This window comes from Hippocampus comes, unplaced genomic scaffold, assembly GCF_001891065.2.
Source record: "Hippocampus comes isolate QL1 unplaced genomic scaffold, H_comes_QL1_v1.1 scaffold82, whole genome shotgun sequence".
In the NCBI taxonomy this organism is placed as follows: domain Eukaryota; kingdom Metazoa; phylum Chordata; class Actinopteri; order Syngnathiformes; family Syngnathidae; genus Hippocampus; species Hippocampus comes.
Genome location: NW_017805135.1, coordinates 3,312,626 through 3,339,644, shown reverse-complemented (window position 1 = coordinate 3,339,644; position 27,019 = coordinate 3,312,626). Strand labels below are relative to the sequence as shown.

General features: G+C 41.6%; 2 protein-coding genes across 2 annotated transcripts; both read right to left on the bottom strand.

Moving 5' to 3' along the window:
* Positions 1-4,339: 4,339 nt before the first annotated feature.
* On the bottom strand, positions 4,340-14,253 carry lpcat2 (lysophosphatidylcholine acyltransferase 2). The gene is made up of 14 exons (XM_019866651.1): positions 14,008-14,253; positions 13,622-13,764; positions 11,387-11,604; positions 10,956-11,068; positions 10,677-10,737; positions 10,384-10,442; positions 10,176-10,210; positions 9,978-10,032; positions 9,500-9,582; positions 9,301-9,426; positions 9,085-9,238; positions 7,830-7,928; positions 7,237-7,378; positions 4,340-6,128 (listed from the first exon to the last, which is right to left on the bottom strand). Exons 1-14 carry the CDS (start codon positions 14,116-14,118, stop codon positions 5,959-5,961), a joined length of 1,569 nt encoding a protein of 522 aa, XP_019722210.1. The 5' UTR covers positions 14,119-14,253; the 3' UTR covers positions 4,340-5,958.
* Positions 8,029-26,600, bottom strand: mmp2 (matrix metallopeptidase 2). Its single transcript, XM_019866650.1, has 14 exons — positions 26,269-26,600; positions 25,957-26,183; positions 24,718-24,866; positions 23,994-24,122; positions 23,575-23,748; positions 22,761-22,934; positions 21,778-21,951; positions 21,545-21,700; positions 21,339-21,465; positions 19,124-19,260; positions 18,225-18,384; positions 18,030-18,139; positions 10,992-10,994; positions 8,029-8,069 (listed from the first exon to the last, which is right to left on the bottom strand). The coding sequence occupies exons 1-14, from the start codon at positions 26,401-26,403 to the stop codon at positions 8,044-8,046; spliced, it is 1,881 nt and encodes a 626-aa protein (XP_019722209.1). The 5' UTR covers positions 26,404-26,600; the 3' UTR covers positions 8,029-8,043.
* Between the last annotated feature and the right edge of the window lie 419 nt (positions 26,601-27,019).

Genomic DNA, 27,019 nt, shown 5'->3' with positions numbered 1-27,019 from the left:
GGTGTTTGCAGAGTAGGAGGACTATGGCACATCTGCAAAAACGGTGGTTTCAGCACAGCGAGTGTGCGAAAATGCTGTTCAAATTAATGGCACGTCCTTTATCTACAGGTTCTCAGATGCTTAGGTGAAGAGCACAATGGCGGGGTGAACCCAAACTGGTTCGTATGAATAGTAGGTTGCAATTAGAGGGAGGTACAAAAAAAAAGTGTGGCTTGGCAGCAGGAGGACTGGCATATTTGTGTAGCAGGAGTGAGGGAAGATCAAGGAAGGTTGGACCATCATTTTAAGTTAGTCCTGCATGTAAAATAATGTTTTTATTTGAAATAAATTGTGAGATATCACTTTTCAAAGTTGTTGTTTAATGTGGCCTGGAAATAATGCCGCAAATATCTTCCACTAGTTTTATTTGGGCTCTGATGTCAAAACTAGGCAACCAAATAGCTTGTAGAGAAAATCATGAAAGAATAAAAAATCATAATAATACATCATCTCTCTGAGGGCAACAATAAGTTTGACGGCGCCAAATGTCAAAATGAACTTGACACGATGCAATTCGGATGATTCACTAAATCCAGATCAAATTTGCAGGAACAGCTGCAATCGAAGCGAACAAACTACAAGTTGCCAATGAATCAAAAACAAATAATGCAATGCTATGAACTAACTTAATCTGTGAATGAATTCCTTTTAAAATGACAGTAAGCACAATTTAGACAAAACGAGATGATGATTTTTACAATATACAGTATTAAAGTATTTTTCTCACAACGCTTGCCACTGACTGGTCAGTCACTTGCCGCCCTTCGTCCAAAGAACACCATCTGCAAGCACACAATTGTGAACCACCCAAAGCACAGGGACAAGAAAATAAACCTGTTGTGCAGATAGCCACCATCACACCACTGACGTTTCATGCGGACCTGCCCAAGCCCGGACTTCACTGTTTGGACAAGCTATCATGCAGGAAATGGGGAACAATCACTTCGCTGAGAGAATAATGTCGGGAGAGAATCAACAAGGTGTCAGTCATCTGGTGCGATAAGGAAACGTAACAATGAGGTCTGGAGGAACTCCCTGATGAGCCCAACCAGACAGTTTGCCAGAAAGCAAGACCTCAGGAGTCAGGGGGATTTTCATGAAGCCTGTTCCAAAGCCGCCGCAAAAAATTGAAAGAATAATAAAACACGGCGCACAAACACCTGGCTTTTGTCTTTGGGGACACATTTCTTTTTTTTTTAATAAAGTGGCCTTAATTCCAGGTTGAGAAGATCCCTGGAAGTCGTGGACATATATTGACAAAGGAGACATGTCGCTTGAGTTGACACAATGCTGAAATTCATATATACAGTATGGCCTATTGTACTTTTATAGCTGGTGTGGAACCAGAAAACACTGTATTTGTGCATCAGCTACTGTATATGTACAACAAAGTAAGCTAATGAGGTATGCTAAGTTGCTAGCGCTTATCATAACCTGCTAACAGAGCACGACGGTGTGTATGTACGACTTACCTTAAAAAAAAAGTCGATATTTGCTTGCCATTTTCAGGCTACGTACAGAAAAGTTAAGCTAATCTACCATGCTAACAAGCTGCTACGCTTTTCGATGTTATTTACAAATTATCCTGAAAAAAAAATTTGCCCTAATTCTTGGTCAAAACACAAATTGTATGACATCAGGGGAAATTGACTGTTCAGGTTTGAGTGTGCATCAGATTTTCAAATCAAGGAAAACGTTGACTTAAAGACCCATGAAACACAACTAGAATTTCAATTCAAATCAGAAAAGCTACAAGGAGCAACTGCCTCAAACCATTTCATTAACATCTGTCCAATCGTCACATCGTATTTTTTCACAACTTTTGTATGGCCCTTGGAGGACTTTAGAAAAGCTGAAATGCTCAGGGAAAAAAGCTTCCCCGCCCCTGACTTAATGTAGAGCCCCAGATGGCTTGCAATAATCAGTATGTTCCGATACTGTATACACTACAGTACATCACATTGTAAGACCTTGAGCTACACGACAATGACAAAATATGCTCAGTAAATGCACATCTTTTGGATGGATTTCCTCGGAATGTTTTGTATACACAAGTGTGTGTGTGTGTGTGTGTGTGTGTGTGTGTGTGTGTGTGTGTGTGTGTGTGTGTGTGTGTTTGAATCTCAATCCCGTTGTCATAAACAGGAACGATCCATCCCAGGAACATAAAGCACAAATAATAACAATTTGTTCCTCTTACGCAACATTCCAAGAAAATACCCACCCTGGTGGAATGCAATGTTTTCAGCATGATATCCTGATTTTGAATCATAATACAGTTAATCGTCCCAAAAAGAACACTTCAAAGTTGGTTGAATTCCAAGGGAAAATAACATAAAGTGAATGAATTCCTTCTGCCACGATGATACGTGAAAAAAGTTGTTCAAAAACACAAATAAGTCAACCATTGCATAATACAGCGAACATACAGGAAAACGACTTCATGCTTGAAAACTCCTTAAAGACAGGAATATGTCAGAGGGAGCGGAGCGCCGCTGTCCTCTGAATAGCAATGAGCAAAGTTAACCGTTGTGTCATCCACAGGTGTCATGATTAAACTTTTGGCGCTACTGGCAAGCTAACCGACTGGATGCTAATCATCATGACAAAGGAGACAGAGAGAGGGAGGAGAAAAGAGAGTTTTTTTTATACTATATATTAATTTTCAAAGTACAATTTTAGCAATTTTAGTTAGTATTATTTTTTTTGTTCTCACAAAAAGGACTTTGTTTACCCTCGAGAAAATGCATACTGTAATGCGTAAGAAGGTGCCGTTTTATCAGAATGAGTTGTCATTCCCCAGAAATGAGAAGGGTTACAATTTGTTTGTTTTATAAATCCAATTAATTCCTATTTGCTGTGGATCAACATTCATCATCCATTACCATTACTTGACCTTCATCAGATTAAGCGCCTTAGTCACAGACGCGACCAAAAAGTGTTTTGCTTCTCTTTCATAAACAAGGGAATGAAATTGAATTAAAATGGGCAGATAGTTTAAACGTATCTTCTCTGAGTGGGTGCTCGCTCAGCACCTACAAACCTCGGATCCGAGAATCACCCCTGCTTAAATTCGAAGCGGAACACTGTGGCGCAAGAATAAACAGAAGCTAACCACCATATAATAAAACTACAATGGAGAAAAAGGATTCACTGGATGAAGACAGCCATGTGAAAGGGACTAATGGAGAGTCAAACTGCAACATCGCTTCCATCCTTCTGGGGTGGCATCACAAAAAATGCATCATGACTACGTAAAAAGAAATACACTGCATAAATCCTGAAAATCAGCCTTTCCCTCCCCTGTGACATCACGGCAGAGACCTGGCACACTGACTTGAGACGGCTCACTGATCTGAAGTCTTACGATGTGAGTTTATGCAACTCTTGAGCCCTATTTTTTTCCAGAGCATTTTGGTTGCATTCCAAATTGTACCACTTTTAAGATTCCGCTAGGTATTCAACACCAATGAATACTACCTGAGGCAGTACGGTGGGCTAGTGGTTAGCATGTCGACCTCACATCCACTTAATAGCAAGCCCCATCCCTTTTGACCTCCCTGAGCCGGGGCCCGTTGTCCTCACCATGCGTTCGATGCCCGTGCGCGGCGCGCGCTCCTAACTGAGACTGCGTGCTGGCTCAGCCAGGTCCTGCCACCAAATCACATTAGGGGGTGTGTATCTCCCACAATCTGCTGCGACAAGATCAGCCCCCAGGCGCTGCTGAAATGGATACAGCAATATATACAATGCAAGAAGAGCAAGGCTGGCTCAGGGTGTGCGAAAGTGCGTGTGCATGTGTTAGTGAGGTTGGTGGGTGGGGAGCACACAGGAAGAAGTCCCAGCGTCTTTAAAAGGGACGAGGGGCACGTGCCTCCATTGATCCCATCAGCTTGGATCCAAATGAAATGAGACGTTTTGCAAAGGTTAAACCCGATTGAAAGGTGGAATTCACAAGTTTGTTTTCACGGTGGAGCTTTTAATAAAGCCGCCAGCCCGAGAATCATTTATCTCAACATCGCACGTGCAAAGGGCAAGAGGGCACAGTTAAAAGCGAGCATGGACCGATTCATGCATAAATCCAACATCATACCTAGGATCAATAGATTTAAACCGTACACAGGATGAAATAACTTTGCAGTGCATAAAAGTGTGCAAAAGATAAAAGAGCTGAGTGGACAGCTTGATGTTAAAGGTACGAAAAAAAGTAATGGTGACGGGTGATGACCATAACGCACTACAACCTGATTATGTTTTATCCATGTCTTTAGAAGTGTTGAAAAAAAAAAAAACACTTGTCACACATGGTTGGCGTTTTTATTTTTAGTTCAATCACAACGACACGTCACAATTGCCCATTTTCTTGTGTTCACTATAGAAACATTTGTTGTAACGTTTATGGAATAAAGTTCATTGAAATGTTGTCGTTCAGAGTACAGTACGAACATGCAGGGGGGGGTTAACCACTTTTGAAAGTAAAAACATTTCCATAAGATTGCTGCCCCCATGTGGTGGCTCAGTGAATGACACAGCGGTGGCCCATTCAGTCGGAGGTGCCTCATCATAAAATAAACACGTTTTTTTTCACTGCAAAACAATGTTAATTAAACATATCTTCTTGTTTTACTTTCAAAATTTGCCGAGTCGACAAAACAACAAACAAAACTGCTTGTTTGTGTGAACGCCCTCTGGAATACACTGTTTGGCTTTTTGCTCACAAATTGCCCTATTTTATTTGCGCTGGAGTTGACTTTCGTGCTGTCTCAGCATGTCGAGTTGGGATGCAAATAGATAGAACATGCAAAGCAAAAGCTCTGGCTAATTATACAGCTGTCTGACAAAGGTCCATGTCCCTGAGTACACACATAACGCCGACAACATCTGCTTGCTTGGAATCCTAATAAAGCGGACTGTACACTAATTACACTGGCACACTGAAACCCTTTGCCTCTATGTGGAACAAATGAAGGTGTTAGCGTGGTAAACTCAAAGAAAGTCACATGAGGTGGAAAGCACACAAGGTATAATGCACACAGCAAGTCCAAGCACAAGAATTAGTAGTTGAAAAACACCGAAAACGGAATGTTTATTTGTCTTTTGGGGGTGAACACGGCTACCGCACATATGAAATCATTTGACTTTTTATTTTATATATGTAATTATTTTCTATTTATTGTGACACAACCTATGCAATTGTTTGCAAAAAGAAGCCTCCCCCCTTTCAGTGCAATGTTTTGCGAAATTAAAATCAAATTTGCATCTATATTTACATCGCTTCCTCAATGATTCTAGTTGGATTAAACCAATTTTGGGGAAAATGATGTTGCTCAAAAGCCTTACAAAAACTCCATTATCAAGTGAGTTATGCCTGTCAAATTTCCTGTGGATAGGTAAAGCTGTCTTAATTAAAAAAAAAAAAAAACAACTCAATTTTGGCAGCAATCTGATAATCAAATCGGTGGGAAGAGATCGTCTATCAAAAATGGCCACCATGACACTAAGATGACCCCTTCAAACCAGAATGGTTGACTTCCTATGTCTTTCCGGTCATAAGTTCTTGACTTTATTGTCTGAGTAGAGATCTCCACTAACTTTCATGTTGCCAAGTGGCCATTGCCAGGCGTCAGTGGATACAATTCTGAAAGTAAAGTAACATAATACCTGTGTTTATGTATGAAGAAATTTAACAAGGAACACACAAAAGAAGTACCGTACAAAAAAAAGCGAGGGTGTTGTATGACCAAACTGCAACGATGACAGGTGCTCCAAAATCCACAGAATTAGTGCCTGCCCCATAAGGCACGAACGACTAAGCCTCAAAAGAAAAACATTTTTAAAAATGTCCATATAAAAGGCAAGCAACATGACCTACAACATGGTTGTGATGACTAAACGGGAGTGAGAGGACCGCGTATGGGGTTAGTCATCCTTTTTGTCCGAGGTGCTGTCTTCCTGGTTCTCCCCAGAACCGCTGAGCTCCAGATCCCCGGGCGTTGCTTCCTGGATGGCCTGATACCTCTGCAGCTCCAGATAAGTGGTGAAGAGCTTGGCGTACTCCGGGTGTGTTGTGGCAAAGGCTTGAAACTCACCTGAGGGATCCCCAACACACGGAATATTTTCAAACGTTTACTTGTCAGGAAGGTTTAAAAAAAAAAAAAAAAAGTTTGCGTAGACTGGAAATTTTGATTTTGGTGGACATTGCTGCCACTCGCAGGACACAAGTGGTATTGACAGAGGATTGCGTTTTCCTTTTTGTTTTATGAACTTCATATTCATATTCAAGTGGTCCAACACAATAAGTGATTTTTTCTTTTACAAAATATGAGCGGATGAAAGAAATTAATTTTTTTGCATTCAACTAACAACAATTCTTTGTCTTCTTTTATTGCACTTTTTCCGGGAAATTCCTTTCAACTGGCTTCTTGGCTCAAATTGCCTTAGAGTCAGTTGCAGTTGGGGATTATAGCACCACCTGCTGCTTTGCCTTTCCAGGCTGCAGCAATTGTGTTTTCAGGGCGACTATTCACCCAGAGAAATGCCATTCATCCATTTTCTATCCTACTTATCCTGACTTTGGCCGCAGGTCAGCTGGAGTCAATCCCAGACAAACAATCATTCACACCTCAGGACAATTAGATTTTTTCCCAAAACATAAAATTATACATGCAACAAAAAACAGTACAAGTGTCGCGATGTTCTAACGCTTTCACCAACGGATATTTGAACACAAACGGTGCAGTAACACAGGTAGACAGACAATAGAACAACAAAACAAAACGCAACTAATATTACGGCAGTTTGCCGAGTCACTTGCAGTAGTTGTGAGACTCTTGTTCGGTTGTGTCTGCATGATGGCATTATACTGCCCCCGGTGGTCAATTCCCAGACACCAGAAAGTGCAGCAAAGGCTTAATCATGATGCATTAACTTAATTTTTTTCCATTCCCATCTAGCCATTTAATTACTGTATGTTTTTATAAACTAACATTTTCTACAGTGCTATTTTACTTATTACAAGAATTGTTGAACGTCCTAATGGCATTTCCATTGACTAAAATGGTGAATGATGGCTTGAGATATGAGTGTTTTGAGTCACGCGCACGGTAACGGAATGAATTCACCTCGTATCTCAATGCGCCACTGTACATTTGAAAGGCAAGAAAAGGATAAAAAGGTAGATACAAGTTTTATACTCACTGAAGGTGATAAAACCGGAGCCGTCAGCGTCAATTTCCTTGAAAAGTTTGACCATGTTGAGATCGGAGACTCCCAGAGCGGAGCGCAGCAGTGCTGTGAACTCCTCACGGGTGATTTTCTCATCTTCGTCTGTGTCAAACAGCTAAAACAAGAAGAAATATTTGGATGATAAGCCTGTATTTGGTGGACATAGACAGACCACAAAATTTCTCTGGTGAGAGGTCACCCTGAAAGTGAAACTTTATAATAGGATTCTTTTTTTTTTTTCTTCCAGTCCTTGTCCAAAACCACATTTGTTGTCCTGGTCGGGGGAAATTGACTCCGAGACTGACTCCAGGACTCCCACAGCACTCGGCAACAGACACAAATTATTACCGTGACATGATCCAAATGTCTCTGAATGCAGCTGTCTGCTTCCATTTCACAGCAGAGCCACACACTCAGCTTTCAGCCTTGTTCAGTATTACTCAAACCAAAGAAAGCCAAGTCCGAAGTAACGCTAAATCTATGCTATTCAAATATTTTACTCATGTGCCTGTAACATTAGTCGAATGGCATTAATTAGTCATTTCAAAAATGCAAAGTGAACATACCCGGAAAGCCAGACGAAGCACTTCTTCTGTGTTAGCAGGTCGACACAAGATGGTCACGCCGATGACATACTCTCTGAAATCTATGGTGCCATCGCCATTCTGGGCAAGAGCCATTAAACATGCAAGTAGAGACGAGAGAGTGATTTATTTGAACCCTTGCCTGAACAATGAGTACAGCTTTACTTAAAGGAGGAAATATGAGGTAAACTTGAATCTACTTGCTTGCAAAGAAGCAGCTGTCTACCTGGCTTTTGTACAATTGAACAACAAAGAAAATCTGAGCTGCCAATTTATTGGGAGCGCGCCATTCTGAATTTTGATACATTGTTAGGTCACAATTTGGCAAACTTACATTACACCCCACTCTGTGTTTCTCACCCCATGACGGCTAGGCTGAGTGAAAATCTGACATTTTCAAGCATGATCGTCATGCTAAAGCCAAAAGGGTAAGCAGAGCTGCAATGTCAGCCTTACATTTTAATCGGCGGCATATATTCGTGTTTGGTCAAGTTGTCAATGTCAAGGGGATAATTTCAGTTTTGCCATGAACTAAAAGTATGGCTCCGCACACTAATTTATTTACAAGTGTAATTTGGCAGCTTGATGATGAAGTGCTGCCACAAGGGGTGAAATTACCATCGATGCCTTTACCGTCTTGCAGTTTACACTTTCTGGATTGCTAACTGTCACTTAAACTTATTGCAACTGCTAAAATGTTACTAAAAGGTAAGCAGAGCTGCAGTTCTAGCAAAGATTAGTATTAGCTAAACAATATTTGCTTCTAATAAGCGTCCCATACTCAAATGTTTGGCCAAGTCACCAACGTGGGTGAGGCACATTCGTGTTTGGCAAGATCTGCCGCATGCATCACTTGCACAGATCCACGATCGAAATTTGTAAGTGAAGTAAGGCAGCTAAGTTCACAATTTATGCGCTTACAGTCTTAACACTCTGGATTAGTAGTCGCCACTAGCCTTGTCACTCGCCACTGTAAACTGTACTCAGTACTGCCTCTGCAGTCGAGGGAGAGCAGATGCTCACTTTGTGACATGGAAAAGAGCAGTCTCTCAAAAAGGGGTTAAAAGAATCGGTTCAAGTCGAAAGCATTCTGTAATTCTTGATCCTTGGCTTATTTTGACCAAGTCTTGAAAATCCTGATTATCTTGTAAACAATATTAAAAAAAAAAAAAAAAAAAACGGAATGGTTTCGAAACGAACTGTGTGTTTAGATAAGTAAAGACGTGTATTGTTGTACCCGGTCAAAGAGCGCAAAGAGTTCCTCCAGGGCAGGGTTGACGGGGAGCTTTAGGAAGCTGGCAAACTCCTTGATGCTGATACGTCCGCCTTTACAGGAAGTGGCCATGGCGGCGAAACCGTCCAACTCCTTCCTCACATTGTCCCATTTGATACTAAAGAAGAGACGGCGGGTTCATACCACGTCATCTTAAAGCCAAGTTGTTATTCGTCCTACTTGAGCTTGCGACTGATTTTGGTGAATTCAACCAGGCCGGCCTCCATCGGCAGCGTCAACTCGCCGGCAGAGATCATCAGCCGGCAGTCTTCGTACGTGTGGTCCGTCACCGGAACACCCAAGGCCCTGCAGGCGTCGTTGAGCACATCGTACACAGAGAAGCCAGGTTTGAGTCTTCGCACGCGTTTCCTTTACTCACTTGGCCATGATGTCTCTCACTTTGCTGGCGAGCAAAGCGGGACTTTTCTTCTCCTCCTCTGTGGGGATGTGAGGCGGCAGAAACTGAAGAACAATATGAGGAAGGTCACATCAGTGACATTCAGCAGCCATTTTGACAGTGGTCAAATGCGTATTTATTTCAACATATTGGACACGAAAGGCCGCCATCTTGCAGATTTTCCTGTTCAACGTGACGGTGCATATATTTCGTGTCTCGAAAGATGTCGACGATGTGTTTGAAAACTGTGTTGAAATATTTTTTAATGTGATTACAGTGTGCGGGAGCGGGATTTTAAGGTTGAAATTGTCAGATGTTTGTAAACGTGCAGTGTCTATCATAACCATGCATGATTTATTGACTTCTAAGCATTATACAGCAATTCTGGTATTTCACAAACCTTCAGAAGGCAACATCGAGACCAAAAAAAATTGTAAAGCCAAGCAGGTTAGCAGGTTACCTCAATCTCGACTGTGGTGTAGAGCTGACACAGCGTTAGCAGTAGCAGGGTCCTCCTACACACAATTTCATTAAGGGCAGTTGGTGACATATAAATGTATTAAAACAGCAGAAAAGCAGCAAAACAAGGGAGCCATTTATGTGTTTGGTTGTGTTAATCTGTGAAGGAAAAAACAATTCTTAGAATGAGGACACTTACGAACTAAAACCTTGCCAAGTCCATGTTACTGTGTCCTGGATGGAAGGAAATGGGACAAATACAAATCTGATGCACACGGAAAGGGCGTATACAGTTTGTTCCGGAGCCACATCATTATGTACACATGCAGAATGCGAGGGAATCAAATTCAAGTGCTGCATTCAAGAAAGATGTCTTTGTGTATATTTATTGTGAAGACAAAACTTACTATTTTATTCGGATATCTCAGAATCACAGGCTGCACAGGTACGCCTGGAATAAAGGCACCTTTTGGACAGAATGCAAGCAAATAAAGAAAGTCATGATTCCTGGAGATATTTTCCCTGCCCCATCTTTTACTTTGAACAAGGAGAACAGTGTTCCCTGCATATTCATAATTCACAGCTTCACTATCTTGACGAACCTTGGTGCAAAGGAACTATGTTGAAGTGACCTGAGTCACCCGTGACCTAACCAAGACAAGTAAAAGGATGGATGGATGGATGGCTTTTTATACTTTACCTTGCTTGAATGTGATGAGACAAGAGCGATTTGTACACGTCCCCTCAGGAAATATCAAAACCTGAAGAATAAACCGGTAAAAAAACAAACAACAAAAAAAAACAATATAAAAACCTGCTTCCAAAAACAAAACAAAACAAACAAAAAAAACAATAGAAAAACCTGCTTCAAGGGAAGTGATGCACATCTAGCACTTAAAAATCAACTCTGAAATTCTTTTTTTTTTTTTTTAAGTAACAAGCGGTTGTTTATTTATGTGTGTATTTTCCTTTTTTATACCTGTGGCCAGCGGCCTCCTGACTTGGCTCTGCCAACAATCTCTTGGATGGTGTTCTTCCTTGAGTCGGGGTCTTTTCTGGACACCAGTACTGGCTGGAGGCAGCGTACAAACCCTGCGAGGAAAAATATTCAAATTAAAAAAAAAAAAAAAAAATTGTCAATACATCAAAACATGGAGTCCAGTGAAGCATATGACAGGAATTATCTAAAAGATGGGATAAGGTAACCATCATAAATTGGCAAAATGACATACTGAAACTAACCAGTGTAAAATTACATCTTAATATCAACCTCAACTTTTTAAAAATAAAGACAGAAATGTTTTATCTTGAGTCGCCTTCAGCTCCCAAAAAATGTCTAATGCAAATGTTTCCTTTTCACATAAAGTGCTCGAATGAATGAACAGATTAAAAAAAAAAAAAGTGTCTCACTGCCAAATATGGGCGTGGCCAGGTTCTCCACACGAGACACGGTCGAGGGCAGGCCCGCCACGATGCACACGATGCCGTCAAAGAAAGTGGAGTGGGGGGCCACGGCCAGGATGGGGGCCTCGCCACTGCCCACCTGTTTGCCCTTGACCACCACCCGGAAGCCCATGCAGAAGTAGTAGGCTCTCCCCAGGGCAGCCATCACACTCTGACACATGAGCCTGCAGGTGGCACCAGTTTTCGTTAGACATGTCAATGTACTCAGCGTTGGTTGAGCCCATAAGGGCATTTATTTTTATTTTTTTAGAATTTCCAATGAGTTGTGGGTGGGTTTAGTAAAATTAGAACAACTTGGAAGTCAACCAGTATCACTGAACAACTTGTAAGTTGTTCTATTGTGTTATACTGTGATGATAATATGTCTCTTGCTGTCCAAAAAAAAAAAGAAAAAAGGAATTATCTTTAGTTGCTTCACTACTTGTGCAAGTCTAGCAAAAGTCGTGTTGTATTTTAGATTTATTTAAACACCCGTATCGTGCCACTTGTTCAGACTCGTTGGCTTTAAGTCTTTGCAGTGAGGATTGCAAAACATTTTACAACTTTGGCTGCAACCATTATCGACTTCCGCCACTGACTTCCTCATTGTTGAAGTTGTCCCTTTCCACAACTATTCCGACAGCAGACACTCATTTTGATTTCAGCAATTAGATCGGCAGATAATGGAGGAATTAAAGCAGAACAACCCAAAGAGTCTTAGTGTTATGGGAAGAGAACCGAAGTAACGCTGCTGTTGAGATACCATCTCAAAAAAAAAGCACTTAACACAAACAATGTCAATATCTATTTGTTTTGACAATACACTGCTTTGGCTGGCGGGCATTTTTGTTTTTGAACGCAAATCCGAGAACATGCTGCAGCAGAGCCACGCTCACAGGACAGACAATGGAGTACACCATGATATGATTACAGCCCTGTGGGTTTTTTTTTTCCCCACAGTAAAACTTTTGCATTTTATATGACCATATGACGAGGACTTTTTACATATTCCAAAGACTAACTCAACAACTGTGTTTCGCTTTTGCATGTATTTTTGTGTAAAAAAAAAAAAAAAAATCATTACAAGCAAAAACATGACAATTACAATCAAACCAATGACGGAACTCATTTTGATGGATGTCAATCTCCTCATCATTTGTGCTGTCCGTAATGGTGTAATGGATCACTCCCCAGACTTCCGTGCAGAAAGCAGGCATTCACTTCCCACTCAGTGATGGTGTGAATGTGAGGGCGGAAGGTTGTTTGTCTCTACAGTGCCGGGAAATGTGACTGCTGATCAGCTCAGGGGGTTACCAGAGTCTGCCTTTTCTCAACGTTAAATGGGATAGCTTCCAGCTTCCCACAATTCTGAACAGGATGTGCGGTACAGAAAATGCATCTGTTTGTATTGTTATTGCACAGTACAGTAGTGTCTGTTTAAAGGTTATTGAACGTTATGTGAGTCGCTGATGGTATAGTGGTACACTTGCCTGACTTGTGTGCGAGCACCGTGGGATCGGTTCCACTCAGTTACGGTGTGGATGTGTGTGTGTGAATGGTTGTTCGTCTTTTTAATGTGCCCTGCGACTGACTGGCGACCAGTTCAGGGTGGACCCGGATAGGCTCCAGCAGCCCCGAGAACTTGGCCAAGATTGGCGGTATTAGAAATGCATGGTTGGGTGTATGATAGCTGTCTAGTCGTATATTGAATTAAATATAGGATAAACATGATTTGCAAATCTTATTCTATATTCAGCAACACCTTAACTTCATTTGAACTGGGTTTTGACTTCAGTGTGTGCATCTGTAAGCTTGAGTGTTTTCCTGTTAAATGGCTGAAAAGTGCATCAGCAACTATGGCAATTTTTCCCCACATGCAAGGACATTCCAATCAGCAAGTTTACGCTGAACATTAAACATTAAACATTAAACATTTACGCTACAGTAAGGTTGTTCTGACTTTCGGCTTGTTCCATAGTATAGTATTGACACTTTATAAAATCGTTTATTTACATTAACTTTTATTGTGTAGTACTGTGTATTTATACAATACAGTGCTATTTTTTCTTGAACAAAAAAGTCAATTTTGTGGGTTGATTAATTACATTTCAATGGGAAATATTGATTTGCTGAATGAGTAAAAAGTTTGTAAGTGAAAGTAGTGTTTTTCTCCCTTCGAGGAATGTCAATGAGAAAGGTTACCTTCTCCATCCTGTCATTGGTGCCACAGCTCCTTTGAGAGGATGTTTGAAGGTGATGATGACAGCCACTGGCCAGGTTACCATGAGGACCAACGAGATAAGGATTGCTCGAAGAGGCACCAGGAAAATTCCCTGGAGGATACACTGGACACACGCATAGTTATTGTAATGTTCGGAAAACACACAATCCATGTTTACATTCCTTCCGTGCGTCAAATCCAAATCAGTAGGTAGCCGCACACAGGGGCTCTTATTGTTCTTGCAGCACACACCATTGCAAAGCAGATTACATGTCCAGAGGCCGGGGGATCGTGCGCCTAATCGCACACATGTCGACGTGCATTTATCCCTTCTATGCATTGATATTAATTCGCCATTGTGACTCACTTTGATTATGGTGGCCTTGGAGAGTTCGGTGTCCTGCACAAATGGGTTAATGACGGCAGGCAGGAGCAGCGATTGCTGCCTTGGCAGAGCGAAGACGCGTTGAGACGGCATCGCGAGGCAGGAAATCGACGCAGGATGCAGTTAGAGCAGCAGCTTCATGTTATCATTTCACTTCCTCTACCCTTTTCTCTTTTCTTCCTTCACGGGGTAAGGCGCAGCGTTCATGCTAGCAAAACAGTCAGCCGAAACCATCCCGGAAGTGACCCATATCAAGCTCCGCCTCCCTTGCTTCACCGTGTGCGTGTTTTGGAAAGACTTTACAGGTACTTTCATTCATATACATGTGAGTTTTGACACATTGTCATAGTCGTAGTGTTAGCCTCTTACAGCCTTCTTTGTTCAATTAAACTTGATCTTAATATGAGCTCTGTCTTCTGTGACTTCCCTTCTGAGACTGTTATTCATCTATTTTGGAAATGTTCACATTGCCGTAAACTGGGTCAGTGCGTCTGTAGATTTTTTTGGAGGGATAATGTATTAAAATGACTTTGCAGAATGGTTTTTTTTTTTTTTTGCTTGTTAAAGTAATAACTATATATTTTCTTTAACGGTGCCTTTCTTGGCACTCACTGATGGCGTTCAATGTATTAGATGGCATTAAATAAAAAAAGTACAATGAAGGGAATGCATCAAAAACAACAGGACGGGGAGAAAAGTGTGACATGTCACTGGAAAAACAATACCTTATAATATCTAATTACTGTCATTATATTTCTTGCGTAGGTTCATATTCGCAAATGTAAATTTGCTAAGGTAAAACCTCGTGTGTGCGTGTGTGTGCGCGTGTGTGTGCGCGTGCGTGTGTTTAATTATTAAACATAGTTTGAACAATTACGCAAAACGAAATATAATTGGATAGACCAAGTGAACGAAATGTCGTTTCCAGCCAACATTTTAATGATTCTGAGTTTGAAGATGACAGGTTTTGGTCGGACTTTGGAATGAAGTGGTTAACATTAACAAGGATCCATCGCGTGGACCGTGGACAGACTCCGGAGCAATGGCTTCTTTTCGGCTTGGTACTGCCGTTAAATTCCATGCGACTCGATTACTGGACACCTCCATCATCGTCTCACTACAAGGACTGTGGCCTTCATCCCTATCCCGCGGTACAGCCAATGGGGCTCCCCGATACATGATTTGGATTTTATGGTCATTCAGCCTTTTCTCTGTAGTGAACTGTGGTCAGTTTGTATTTTTAGACCCCCCCCCCCCACACACACACACACACACAATCAGATTCCAAAAACATTACTGCTATAATACGCTGCAATAACTAAGAAATGATTGCAGTGATTTTACTGTTCTTTACTAGAATTTTCACAAGGTGGCGCAGTTTTATATGCATTAAAAAAAAGTCCAGGACATAATGGTCTGGTCAAAAGGATGAGGACAGGTTTTCACTCTGAGCCTTGCTTTGTGCACTTGGGGAAAGCCTTGCTGGGGCAGTAACTTATCATTGTTATTTACTGTTTGGTTGAATTCATGCGTAAATCACACTCGTTTCACATTATTACTTTATAATACCATTTTTATTGATGTCAGTAACAAAGTGCACAAGCGTGGCAACCAAGACAAAAAACTACAACTGTATCGACAAGTTGAGGGAAAAACAAACGAAAAGATTTTGGGGTTTTTTTTGCAATACTACTGGGGTACTCTTGTCATGATTTCATCATGCAGCAAACCTACACGACCTAAATAGGCAACCTGTGCCTTCAATCCCTCCATACCAAACTAAAACAACAAAGCTCTTCCAAAGTGCTAACCAAAAGGAAAATAATGTGTGCCTAAACATATTACTCCTGGAAATTCCCCCACATCAGACATTACACAGAATATAAAAATGCACGTATATACAAATGAGGGTCAAATAAAAAGATCGCACCTACATTTGTGTAAGCCTTTCCTTTAGATTTGACACTCCATTGTGTACATTTTCTTAAGAAAGTTTCTAAAGCACCATATTCGGTCACAGAGATCGTGCAAAAGTCATTTATGTATTGCACAACCAAGAGCACATCAACTTCAGTTAAAACGGATACATTTCTTCTAAAACCACATGACACGCATTGGCTTCATCTCAGCCAAACGTGGACTCCTTATGCCGTTCACAACAAGCTCATCTCACAGCACGCTAAAAGCACTGCGTTCAGTGCAGTGTGGACATACCTGATGTCTCTATTAAAAACTAAAGTAAAAACAAAGAACAATACAAAAGAAAGAGTACATGATATAGTAAATGTGCATCAGTGTGACACGTGAAATGTCACATGTAAAAAAAACACAAAAAAAACAAACAAAGGCTGTGTTTCGCTGTGTAGAAAGTCCAATGGAGGCTTCCAATGCAGGATTAAAACATAACGTGCACCGCAGCGGCCTCGGGTCGAATATGATTGCGGCATTGTCCTTGTCACTGGAATTAGCCAAAATGGCAGGTTATCATCATCACTGTGGGGTTTCTCCCTCTACCCCAGTTTTGTTCTCCCCAACAAAATCTAAATTCTAAATTGTCATACAACTTGTTTCTCAGTTGAAGTGTATCACTTCAACATCCTTCCTTGACACAAATTACTCTAAGACTTTTCTTCAGAGCCTTGGAAAGAGCATAAAAATACACAAATAGGTGAATGAATATGCAGGAGATTACTGTAATAAAACGTCATATGTCAGACAAGTGAGCCTGGCTTGTTTACACACATTCATTCTGAAACTCTGTTCAATATTATACTTGGACAAAAGAATACAATTGAGGGCAACAGTGCCTTCTGATGGATCTGTTATGACACTACTCCACTTTACCCCTTCACGTAGTGGGCCCTTCATGCACTAGTTCAGGTTTCTCCAAATGTTGCAAACAGAGGCTCCTCTGTCTAGCGGCACCGACTCACTTCATTATAAAGACGCCCACTCTGAAATGCTGAATCTGCCACACATCTTAGCAGAGCCGCAATGGAGAAAAAAACCTTGCTTAAATGCTACTAGCAAAATATTCCCATTCAGAAAGAGACCCGTCGTGGTTTTCACCGACGTGCATTCCGAAAATTTGTCCTACTTGGACTGTTCTTTTATGCTGTCCGAAGCAAAGTTAGCACGACATGTACAATTGATTTCTATGTTGTCGACTGCTTTAAGTAATCAACATTACACATACAAACAAATAACTTGACTCAATAGGTTAATGTGCTATCTTGGTCATGACACTTGCTAGAATGCTTGTCTTTTTGTTACCTTAAGGCCACCATACATTCTCTAGTATCTGACAATAGCAGTAATATAACTCAATTGTGATTTTTGGTCCAATTAAAACTTATATATATTTTTGCAAGTGCCTGTATTGTAATGAAAACAGACAATATGCATTTTAGCGTTCCGAAACAGAGACCCCTCAAAACTCAGTCAGTAGAGCCCGGGCAGAAAGTTAGAAAAAAAAAAGCCCACAACAATACACAAGATTCTCCCATCAACTCAGTATTCAGTGAACATATTTTATGGGCTGCTCAAAAAAGGCTCAAGGGCCCATGGAACAAACTGAAAAGAAATTTGCCTGTTTTGTTTGAAACTGCTGAATTACAGGACTTCTACTTGTGCATGTCACTTCTACTTGACCTGGACTGTGCCAAATAAGCCCAATCCGAAGCAGGTACCGTCCACTGGATAAATGGGTGATGCTAAATTGCCATTTTTTTCCATATACATGGTCTTAACGATAAGAAATACCTCACAATATAATGCGATGCACATTATTAATTTTGGAAAGCAGTATCTTGGATGTAGCTCCACCCACACATTTTCAATAGCATTTATCCTCATAAGGCTTGAACCTATCGCAGCTGACTTTGGGCAAGAGGCGCTGTTCACTCTGGATTAGTCACCCGCCCGTTGTTTGGATGCAGTTTATTGTACTGGATGTCATCAGAGTGGAAAAAGGTACTTCATGTTCAACAAAAATAGGAAATTACCAATTCCGCTGAGACTGAAGGCAGCATCAACACCATCAGGGATGCCATTCCAAGCTTCAGCAATGAGTTTGGGGAAACCGCTGTCCATTGTCTTTGTATTTTCATCGTATCTGCAAGCCACACATACCAAAGTTACTTTAGCAAATTAATGACACAATCAAGGTTCTTTGACAGGTAAACACATTTTTGTCTCACCTCCAGAATTGCTCCCCTGCAAAGAGGTACGTCTTCCTGTTCTTCCTGAAGCTGAAAGCGGCGTCAATCTGTTCCAGGTCGCTTGGCAGGCCGAGGCTGTCGAGGCTCTTGGGGTAGCCTCTCTCCAATTCATCAGCCTTGTACACCCACATCTCGTTGCCTGTATGACATAAGGTCATCACGCATTCAACTTCCCAAGTGGATGAAAACACAACATGGGTGGAGCTGCTCTACTGTGTGGGATTACGGAGTGCGCCACCGCTATGACGGAATGAAATCATTTCTCCAAAGTGAAGAAGTGATGCCATTTCGAGTGTGTGTTGTGATGTCAGTTACTGATCAATTCCAATACTGACAAATTCCCATGATGTGTGGCATGATGAGAACATTAGAACAAGAATTCTAACCTGTTGTGTACAAATGAATATTCGATATCATGTAATCGATACCATTGTCCAGACCCACTGAGGATATTCAATCACCAAAAAAATAACAATTAATATTGTTGACCATAACCATTTCGACAAAAACCCTTCCCTAGTTGAGCTCTAATGCACACTATAAACACAAAACAAACTATTTATTTCGTTCTGAGTTGAGTGCAAATTCGAGTGAAATTAGGCATGTTTTTACAACTGGCACGTATTATGTAAAGCTCATCCCAGTCCAGGAACATCATTACTTAATTTAGTTTAGTCAAGAGCAAAGAATGTTTGAAGAACCAGTAATAAGTGCAAATTGGAATACGGGACATCCCCATCGACAGTTCCAGGAGGTGGAGATGGCTGACCGTTAAAAGCAAAGTCATCCAAGCGGTTAAGGAGCATAGACAACTATTTGTTTCTGATGCAAAAATAAATACATAAAATGACAGCAATCAGCACTTTTATTCATCCAACCTGAGAAGAAGACTGTTTTCTCCTCCACTGGGTTTTCATAGACGGCGTCTATCTTGCTGGGCAGGTCAGGCCAGTAGGTGGCCACCAGCATTGGTCCATTGGGCTTGCTTCTGAAGTTTACTGACCTGAACAGGAACCTGGCACAAAGATAGAAGAGAGGTAAAAAAAAAAGGAGGTGGGGGTGGGCTTAGAGGATGGCGTTTGAAGGGGGCTGGGTGGCCAGTTCGACTTCTCCACTGGCCGAGTCAGCCCACAAAGGCGTGATTCATGAGCATCTGGTTCTCGTTAAGACCAGAGACTGCGCCAGTGGAACAAGACCTTTCTTGCCTGTATTCGCAATCCAGCTACGCAATAACGACGACGACGAAGGCTGCTTCCCAAACTCTTTTCCACTGACCCAGTTTTCAAAAGGCAGATGTTACGCAAGTTTAAAAGTAGAGCAAGAATGGAGTCCAATCAAATCGACAAATACAACCGTCAGCGCTAATTTCATTTTGTTGTTCTTGAATCCTTCTGCAAGATCTTCATTTGCATTTCCATTTACAACGAGAAGCATTTTCCAAATTTCAGATTCTTTCACACTGACTACCCGCAAAATAGCCACCTTTTTCATTTATACAGTACTCAGCAAAGGTAGGACACAACTGTGTCCACTCTCACCACCCAGCATGCCACAATCTGCCAGTTATCTCCAAGGCAACATAATACCAAATTGTAATTTGATTAGATAACTCACACATAACCCAGCAAAGGTGGGATATTGTTGCAACTGCAACTAAGTAGTAACTCGGCATTGGGCATGAGTGTTTTTGCTCATCAGATTATTTTCGGGGCATCGAATTTCAAGTGATGTCCTCAAATGGTTGTACTGTAGTAGTGGCTATCTTGCGTAATATTTCAACTTGACTCTTATCCGGTCCTTGTTTTTTTTTTTTCGTAATAGTATCACTTTTATTTTTTTTTTTCAGTATGGTAGTACGACTCGGTGCTTTCCCGTCCTTTAAAACCTAAATATAAAACCCAAAAATGGCTTCAAATACCCTTAGGGACTGTGCACGAAACAAGCACAAATTACCCCATAACAGCAAGGAATGACCATAAAACGAGTAGAGGAGTTACACCAGAGAATGTGTAAACACACGGGTTGAGTGGCCGGCTAAAAGTCATTTCACTGCACTTTGAAGAATAAACTTGTTGGGACTGCAATAGATCAGCTCTTTATATGTATAATGGCTGCCATTGTCGCTGGGTATGAGAGACAAATGCAGAAACGGCTTATGTAAACTTGAGACCAAAAATATGGTTTGGCTATCAGACTGTTAAACCTTAAGTATCCACTTGGACTCCTCAAGCATGATGAGTCACAGGGAATCATGTTGCAGCACAGCTTGATTTCCAAACAACGAGCCAAAGTTTTTGAGGCCGACAACGAATTTGATCCTTCCAAATGTAGTGAAATAAAAGCGTACTTTGCGAGTTGGATTCTGGTTTGATTCAAACTCTAGCTTGTCCAGGAGAAACACTTCATTTCTTGGTCAGGTTATCCTATTTCCTTTGGATACACTCCTCCAGAGAGTAAGCATCAAAGCTTGTATTTACTTTTACATTCTATTAAAAAAAAAAAAAACAAAAAAAAAAAAAACAATGTAGTCAGCAAAATGCTCAACCGCTTGCACAATTTTCAAGAAGACCGACTCACAAACGCAGCATTTCACTGCCGCATGAGTAATTGCTTACACACCAGTGCGTGTCAAGCAATGTACACCCCCTAATAGCTGTTTGTATTGTCGACTGTTTTTCGTCCAAAAAAAAAAAAAGTGGTTCAATTTCTGGAAAACAGGAAACCGAAGGAAACAAAGTCTTAGCATTAGTGTTAACCCTTTAGGCGCCAGTGGTTACTACAGTGGACAGCTGATCATGTTATCAGGTTACAGGGTGCATGGAAGGGTGAAGGTAGCAAAGAGGACAGAAGCAAATGAATCACAAGACACAACAATCTAAAATCCCCAAAATAGCTGTGTATCTATTCAAAATATCAGGGATGATATTAGACGGAGCAGAATGAGGATGAGCAGTGTGTGCGGCAACTCTACGTGAATGAATAGATCCGTCGTTGTAACGTTAGCAGCATTTAATGGAGGAAATCCTCTGGCATAAAAATTGTTATTGAGATCTAATTGATCCAAAACAACGTTACAGCTTTGATTTCATTTACCTGTCCTTGAAGAAGAACGTCTCTCCTCTAATTTGGGCAACAGCATCAAAAGTAATGGGCTCCGTACAGATGTCCATGGGGGTCACGGGTCCCTCGGTTGGAGGTAGAGGCTTGTCTGTGGGAATGCCTGTCAATACGAGGGAACATTGTCATTCCCTGGACTGTAATTGAACCAAATCTGTGATGGTATGATCATTCCCTCCTACCGTAGAGCTCCTGGATGCCCTTGATATCATCGCTAGAGAGTCTGAAATCCTTGGTGAAGGTGTAGATGGGGGCCATGAGTGCGCCAGGGTCATCGGAGTGCTCCAACCCAAGGGCATGGCCAAACTCATGAGCAGCCACCAGGAATAAACTGTAGCCTGAAAACAATCCATGATGAAACATGCAGTACAGTATTTCCTTAGCAGTGATAGATTATGCATTCGATGGTCGCTACCTTGGTCTGGGCAGAAACCCCACTTGCGGTCGTCATCGTAACTTTTGGTCGTGCCGCACCACTTCTTGCCATCACTGCGTCCGGCCGTGGTGCAGGAGTCGTAAGTGTCTCCCAGGAAGGTGAAGGGGAAGACGCAGGGGCCGCCTTCACTGTTCCCTCCCACGGTTGTCATAGCTGCAAAGGAATAAGTCCCAGATATTAGACCCTAAACGAGTGTGTGGTGACACTTTTGCCTCCTTCATTTTTATGCCACTTGTCCTCATTAGGATTGAGGGTGAATTGGAGCCTCTCACAACTGACTTAGGATGAGAGGCAGAGTACACCCTGGACTGGTCTCTTATCAACTGCATATAGACAAACAAAAATTAACATTCACATTCACACCAATGGACAATATATAGTTCTTTACTGACGTAACATGCATGTTTATAGAATGTAAGAGGAAGTCAGAAGAACCAATGCAGATGACCCACACTAGCAGGAGAACACACAAAAAAAAAAAAAAAAATACGGAGAAGGATCCAGAGCCGGGATTCAAACCGGGATCTATAGAACTGTGAGGCAGACATACTAACCAAAGCTGACATATAGATACACGTCTTCACCTAGTGACAATTTACAGTCTTCAATGAACCTACTATAAATGATTTTGTGGAGCACTTTGAGATAGACCAAACAAGTTTGCAACCCAGGAGCTTCTCGCTATGAGGCAAAAGCGCAAACCACACGGAAACCCCAGTGAGCATTCAATTTCTATTACTTTGATTCTCCCACAACTTTAAAACGGGCCGACTTGTCCGAGTGGAAAATAAGCACATTAAAATACTTTCACATGCCTTTGGCAGACCATGACCAAGACCGGAAAAAACCCAAATGAAACTTCCCTGGAGAGGATAACACCCATCCGGGCGGTCAAGGCTTCACAGTCCTGTAAAAAAATAAAAACGCCCAGAAAAAGTCCAAAAGAAGAAGGCACCACTAACCGGTTTCAGGGCAGAAGCCGTAGGTTTTGTCCTGGTCATAATTCTCAGTAGTTGCACACCAGCGATAGCCGTCATCTCTGCCCGTGGTGGTGCAGCTGTCATACTTCTCACCCTGGAAGGTGAAGGGAAATTTACAAGGGGCGCCATCGCCGTTTCCACCCAGGGTGAAGAGCACTGCAATGCAAAAGTCGAGAGAAACAATGCATTAAGCAGGGCACAAACGACTCGACAATCGGCCCAAATTTGAGCATTTTTCCTCCCTTTGCGATCAAAATCAGCAATGGCCCAATTCTCAGACATCTCTGAAAGATTATCCTGAAGGATTGTTCTGTGATGTGGGTGTATTTAAAGCGATTTCATCGTCCGATCTGCTTGAAAATATCACGGTTCCACTGGGAAAAAGAATGTGATTGATGTTTCGGACATAACAAAATATTCAAATTCACAATGTATGTACCTATTTTCGATGAAAAAGCAAAAGTCCAAAGGGAAGCCAAGCCCAAAAAATATCAGAAAGCTCCAGAACCAATTGCACCCCTCAAGTTGACATCCTTTCAAACCAATTCGGCATGTACTGAAGCTGTGACAGGCATAGTCAAACGAGCAAAGCAGATAAACAAGACGTTTAACAAAGACCAATTTCCTAAAGTAGGGCAAAACCTTTGGAAAGAAATCCACAATTTTCCCCCCTCAAAACCAAGAGAAAAAATGTGCTTTCCTGGCAAAGCCCCCCAGCCTACTTTCTGTCAGTACAACGCAATAAAGTTAATTCAATATGATTTGTTCTCTCATGCCAAGCAAGGCCATGACTTACATTCATGAGGACAGAAGCCGTATTTGCCATCGTCATCAAAGTTGTAACTGGTGGAGCACCACAAGAAGCCGTCGTCGCGGCCCTGGGATGTGCAGCTGTTGTACTCGGTACCCTGGAACAGGAAGGGGAATTTGCAGAACTCTCCATCCGCGTTGCCGAATTTCACCTTCACCACTGTTGAAAAAGAGAACCAATAGATTTCAACCGTCTGAAACTCATCTTGGTCGACTCTTGCAAAAAAGGGGATTTTTGTCTTCTGTTCACCTACCAGATTGGTGAAGGATTTATGCATGCAGCAGAGCCAGAAAGGTCATACTTTGTACAATTACATTTGTGGACGTTGAATGGGATGCTGTGGTTATGTGCATGTCAGTGGTACTTTGCTGAAAATGAGATGCAGCACTTTGGCGAGGTTTTACCTTGGCCCTCTCCCAGTGTCCACTGCTCGTCGTCGTCAAAGTGTGAGTCGCCGCCTATTCCTGGACCGGGGGCAAAGGCGTGAGCCAAGAGGCCATCTTTGCCATCAAATGGGTAACCATCGCCGTGCTCTGTTGATGACACAGTTCATAAAACAACACTGCCGGCAGCTTTTTGGGGCGCTGCTGTCATTTATTTCAGTGGATGATTAATTAATTGAGCCACAATATCTATTAAAGCGAGGGCCACTTGTTTATTGAGGTAAGGCGCTTATTTTTACAAACGTGGTTGTTATCAGTCAGGGTAAAACTAACTGAGGTCGTGGCGCCCTATTATTTGTTTCCCTGAAGCTGACAAAGGATCTATTTGAGGTGTGGCATACAGTGTATTCACTCATACACCTGATAATTATTTGGGAGCCAGTGGCTCTTAAAGCGGAGGTACTCATATTTACAGTATTGCTGAGATTGTGTCTATTACGACTGGAGGCATTAATTTTTTTCAAGAGAGGGAGCGGAGCTGGAGATTATAGTTTTTCCAAACATTTTGTCAAACAATTTATGATCTGGAGCAGAGGCAATGATTTAAATAAGTTCAAGGTGCAGTATTCGATTAATTGGGGGTATTGCATCTATTAAGACTGGAAGCATTTATTTTTTGGTAAATTCAGGGGATGGCGTCAATTGGAGCCAGGAAAACACTGGACTGCGTATCACATTGACGTACCGTTACGGCCAAAATTGATCATAATGTCAGCCTCGCCGTCCATGAGGCGATTGAATGAGAGCGGCGTGACATCACTCCACACTTTGAAGGCTCTGAAGAAAGCATCATTGATAACTTCCTCATCCAGATCCGGAGAGTAGCCGAGGATTCTGTGGGGAGAGTGTGAAGTCATTTCAAGAAGAAACAACGACGGCCTCAAAGCAACAGGGATTGTATAAGAATTTGGCTGCAGGGTGGAGTGCGGTGCTGACCAACAACATGGCTCTGAATCATGTGGCAAAAAATGCAGCAGACAGCAGATGATCTGGGACATAAAAGCACTCATCTGGATAAAACAACTGACCATTGAACATTTTTGTAAACTTCTGAACACAACATCTGACAGCACTGCATGAGAATGCTGTTTTTAGGAAGAAAAACAGTGTCATGGCCCAGTGGGTGATGGTGGTGGTGTTGGTAGGGGGGGGGGGTGTTGGTTGGGAATGTTGAGGGAGGGGCTGTTGAAGTGGGAGTTGGGAGGTGTGGGTTTTGGTGGGGTTCAAAAAGGGCCAGCTTGAAGTCTGCTTGAAAATGTGAACAGATTCTAGAACAGACAAATTTTGTGTTAAAGAACCTCTTCAGGGGCTGCTGACATGCCAGCGTGGTTTTGGATGTTTGTACTCACCATCCTTCTGTGTGTTTGCATCAACGGCTAGTATGTTAGCATTTATCATTTATTATTATAAATAGTAAAGAAGAAGCACTTTTGTCACTCAGGTTGCCATTTTGCCTTACAGTACGTTAGCATACCAACTGTTAACATTTTATCAATTGCATTTTTAAATGATATTTGACTACAGTTTCATCATTATTGTCGTGTGTTTTACAATATCTGTATCTGAGCATACAAACTCTTAGCATGTCAGCATTTCATCAATTCTCTTTATAATAATCATAATAATAATACATTTTATTTGTGGGCGCCTTTGAAATAGATCTTCAATATAGGACAAGATGAGAATTTATCAATCTGTCTTGTCACTTCATTTGCCCTGACTGTTGTGATATGTTGGCATACAAACTGTTAACATGTTCGCGTTTTTTTCCATTCATCCATTAACTGAACCACATATTCCCCCACCACCCCATACCCCCAATTTTAGCCATTTTTATTATGTTAGGAATCCATTTGAAAAGTTTTACATTCTACATTTCAACATTTAAAGATGTTATTAAATGAAAAAAAGTCCACGGTCTTACCTATAGGTGATGTCTTTCTTCTGCCACAAAGGTTTTCTATGGAAGAAGTTGTAGTTGGCCACATCTGGCACACCACAGCGGGGCTTCTTCATGATCTCCACAGTCTTGGCATCAATCTCGCCCGTCTCTTGCAGGGAGAAGAACTTTTGCATTTTCTTCAAGGTGTCCTTGAGCACCATCAGGTTGCATCTGTCTTGCGGGCACCCATAGAACGTGTTCAGGTAGCGCTACAAAAAGTGGGGGAAATGGGTGGAAAATGGATTGAAATTTGTGAAAATAAAGTGAGATTTGTATTGCAAAAATAAAGCTTACCAGTGCAACTTCTTTGTCTGTCCTGGGAGTGTCATCGCCGGGAAACTTGATGATAGGAGAAGGGGCAGCTGATGTTGATTTAAAGTGGCTGAAATGGAGCAAAAACACACTCACAAAAATGGACACTAAACCCATTTTGAAAGCCCGCGGATGTCTTCAAAACTTGCTCAAAGTTTCTCAAAGGTCCTCCTGTGTGTGTTGCTTCTGCTCGTCTGCAGTTTTTTCCCCTTCTTTCTTTTTCCTTTCACCCCAAGCTCTCACAACTTTCTCATTTTTTGCTTACACAGGCACTTTTTTTTCTTCCTCCTTTGTGCGCAGCCTTGGAGCCGTGAAAAAAGCAGAGCTGAAAGTGGGAGTCGTGATGATTGCAGGGGTGGACAAAGTATGCCCCGAGGGCCACATATGGCCCTTTGCATTCTTTAATCCTGCCCATGGAGCATTTATCCAGTCTTCGAATACTTCTCATTTAAAATTGTTGAATTGCTTTTGTTTTGTTTGCACAAGTATTAATTCATTATAATTATAATTGTAATTGTAATTACGGTAAAATGTCAATAATATATTCATTACAATATGATTGCGTACTATTCTGAAGCTAGTAACAAACTGGTTGTGACACTAGGCTCTTGTTACAATGATTGAACCACATAACATTACATTGTATTGCATAAATTGATTTTGTTAATTTGTAGTTGCAAAACAAGGCACATTTGTTTGTTCTTTCCATTATGATTGTGAGCTCTTCTCAAAG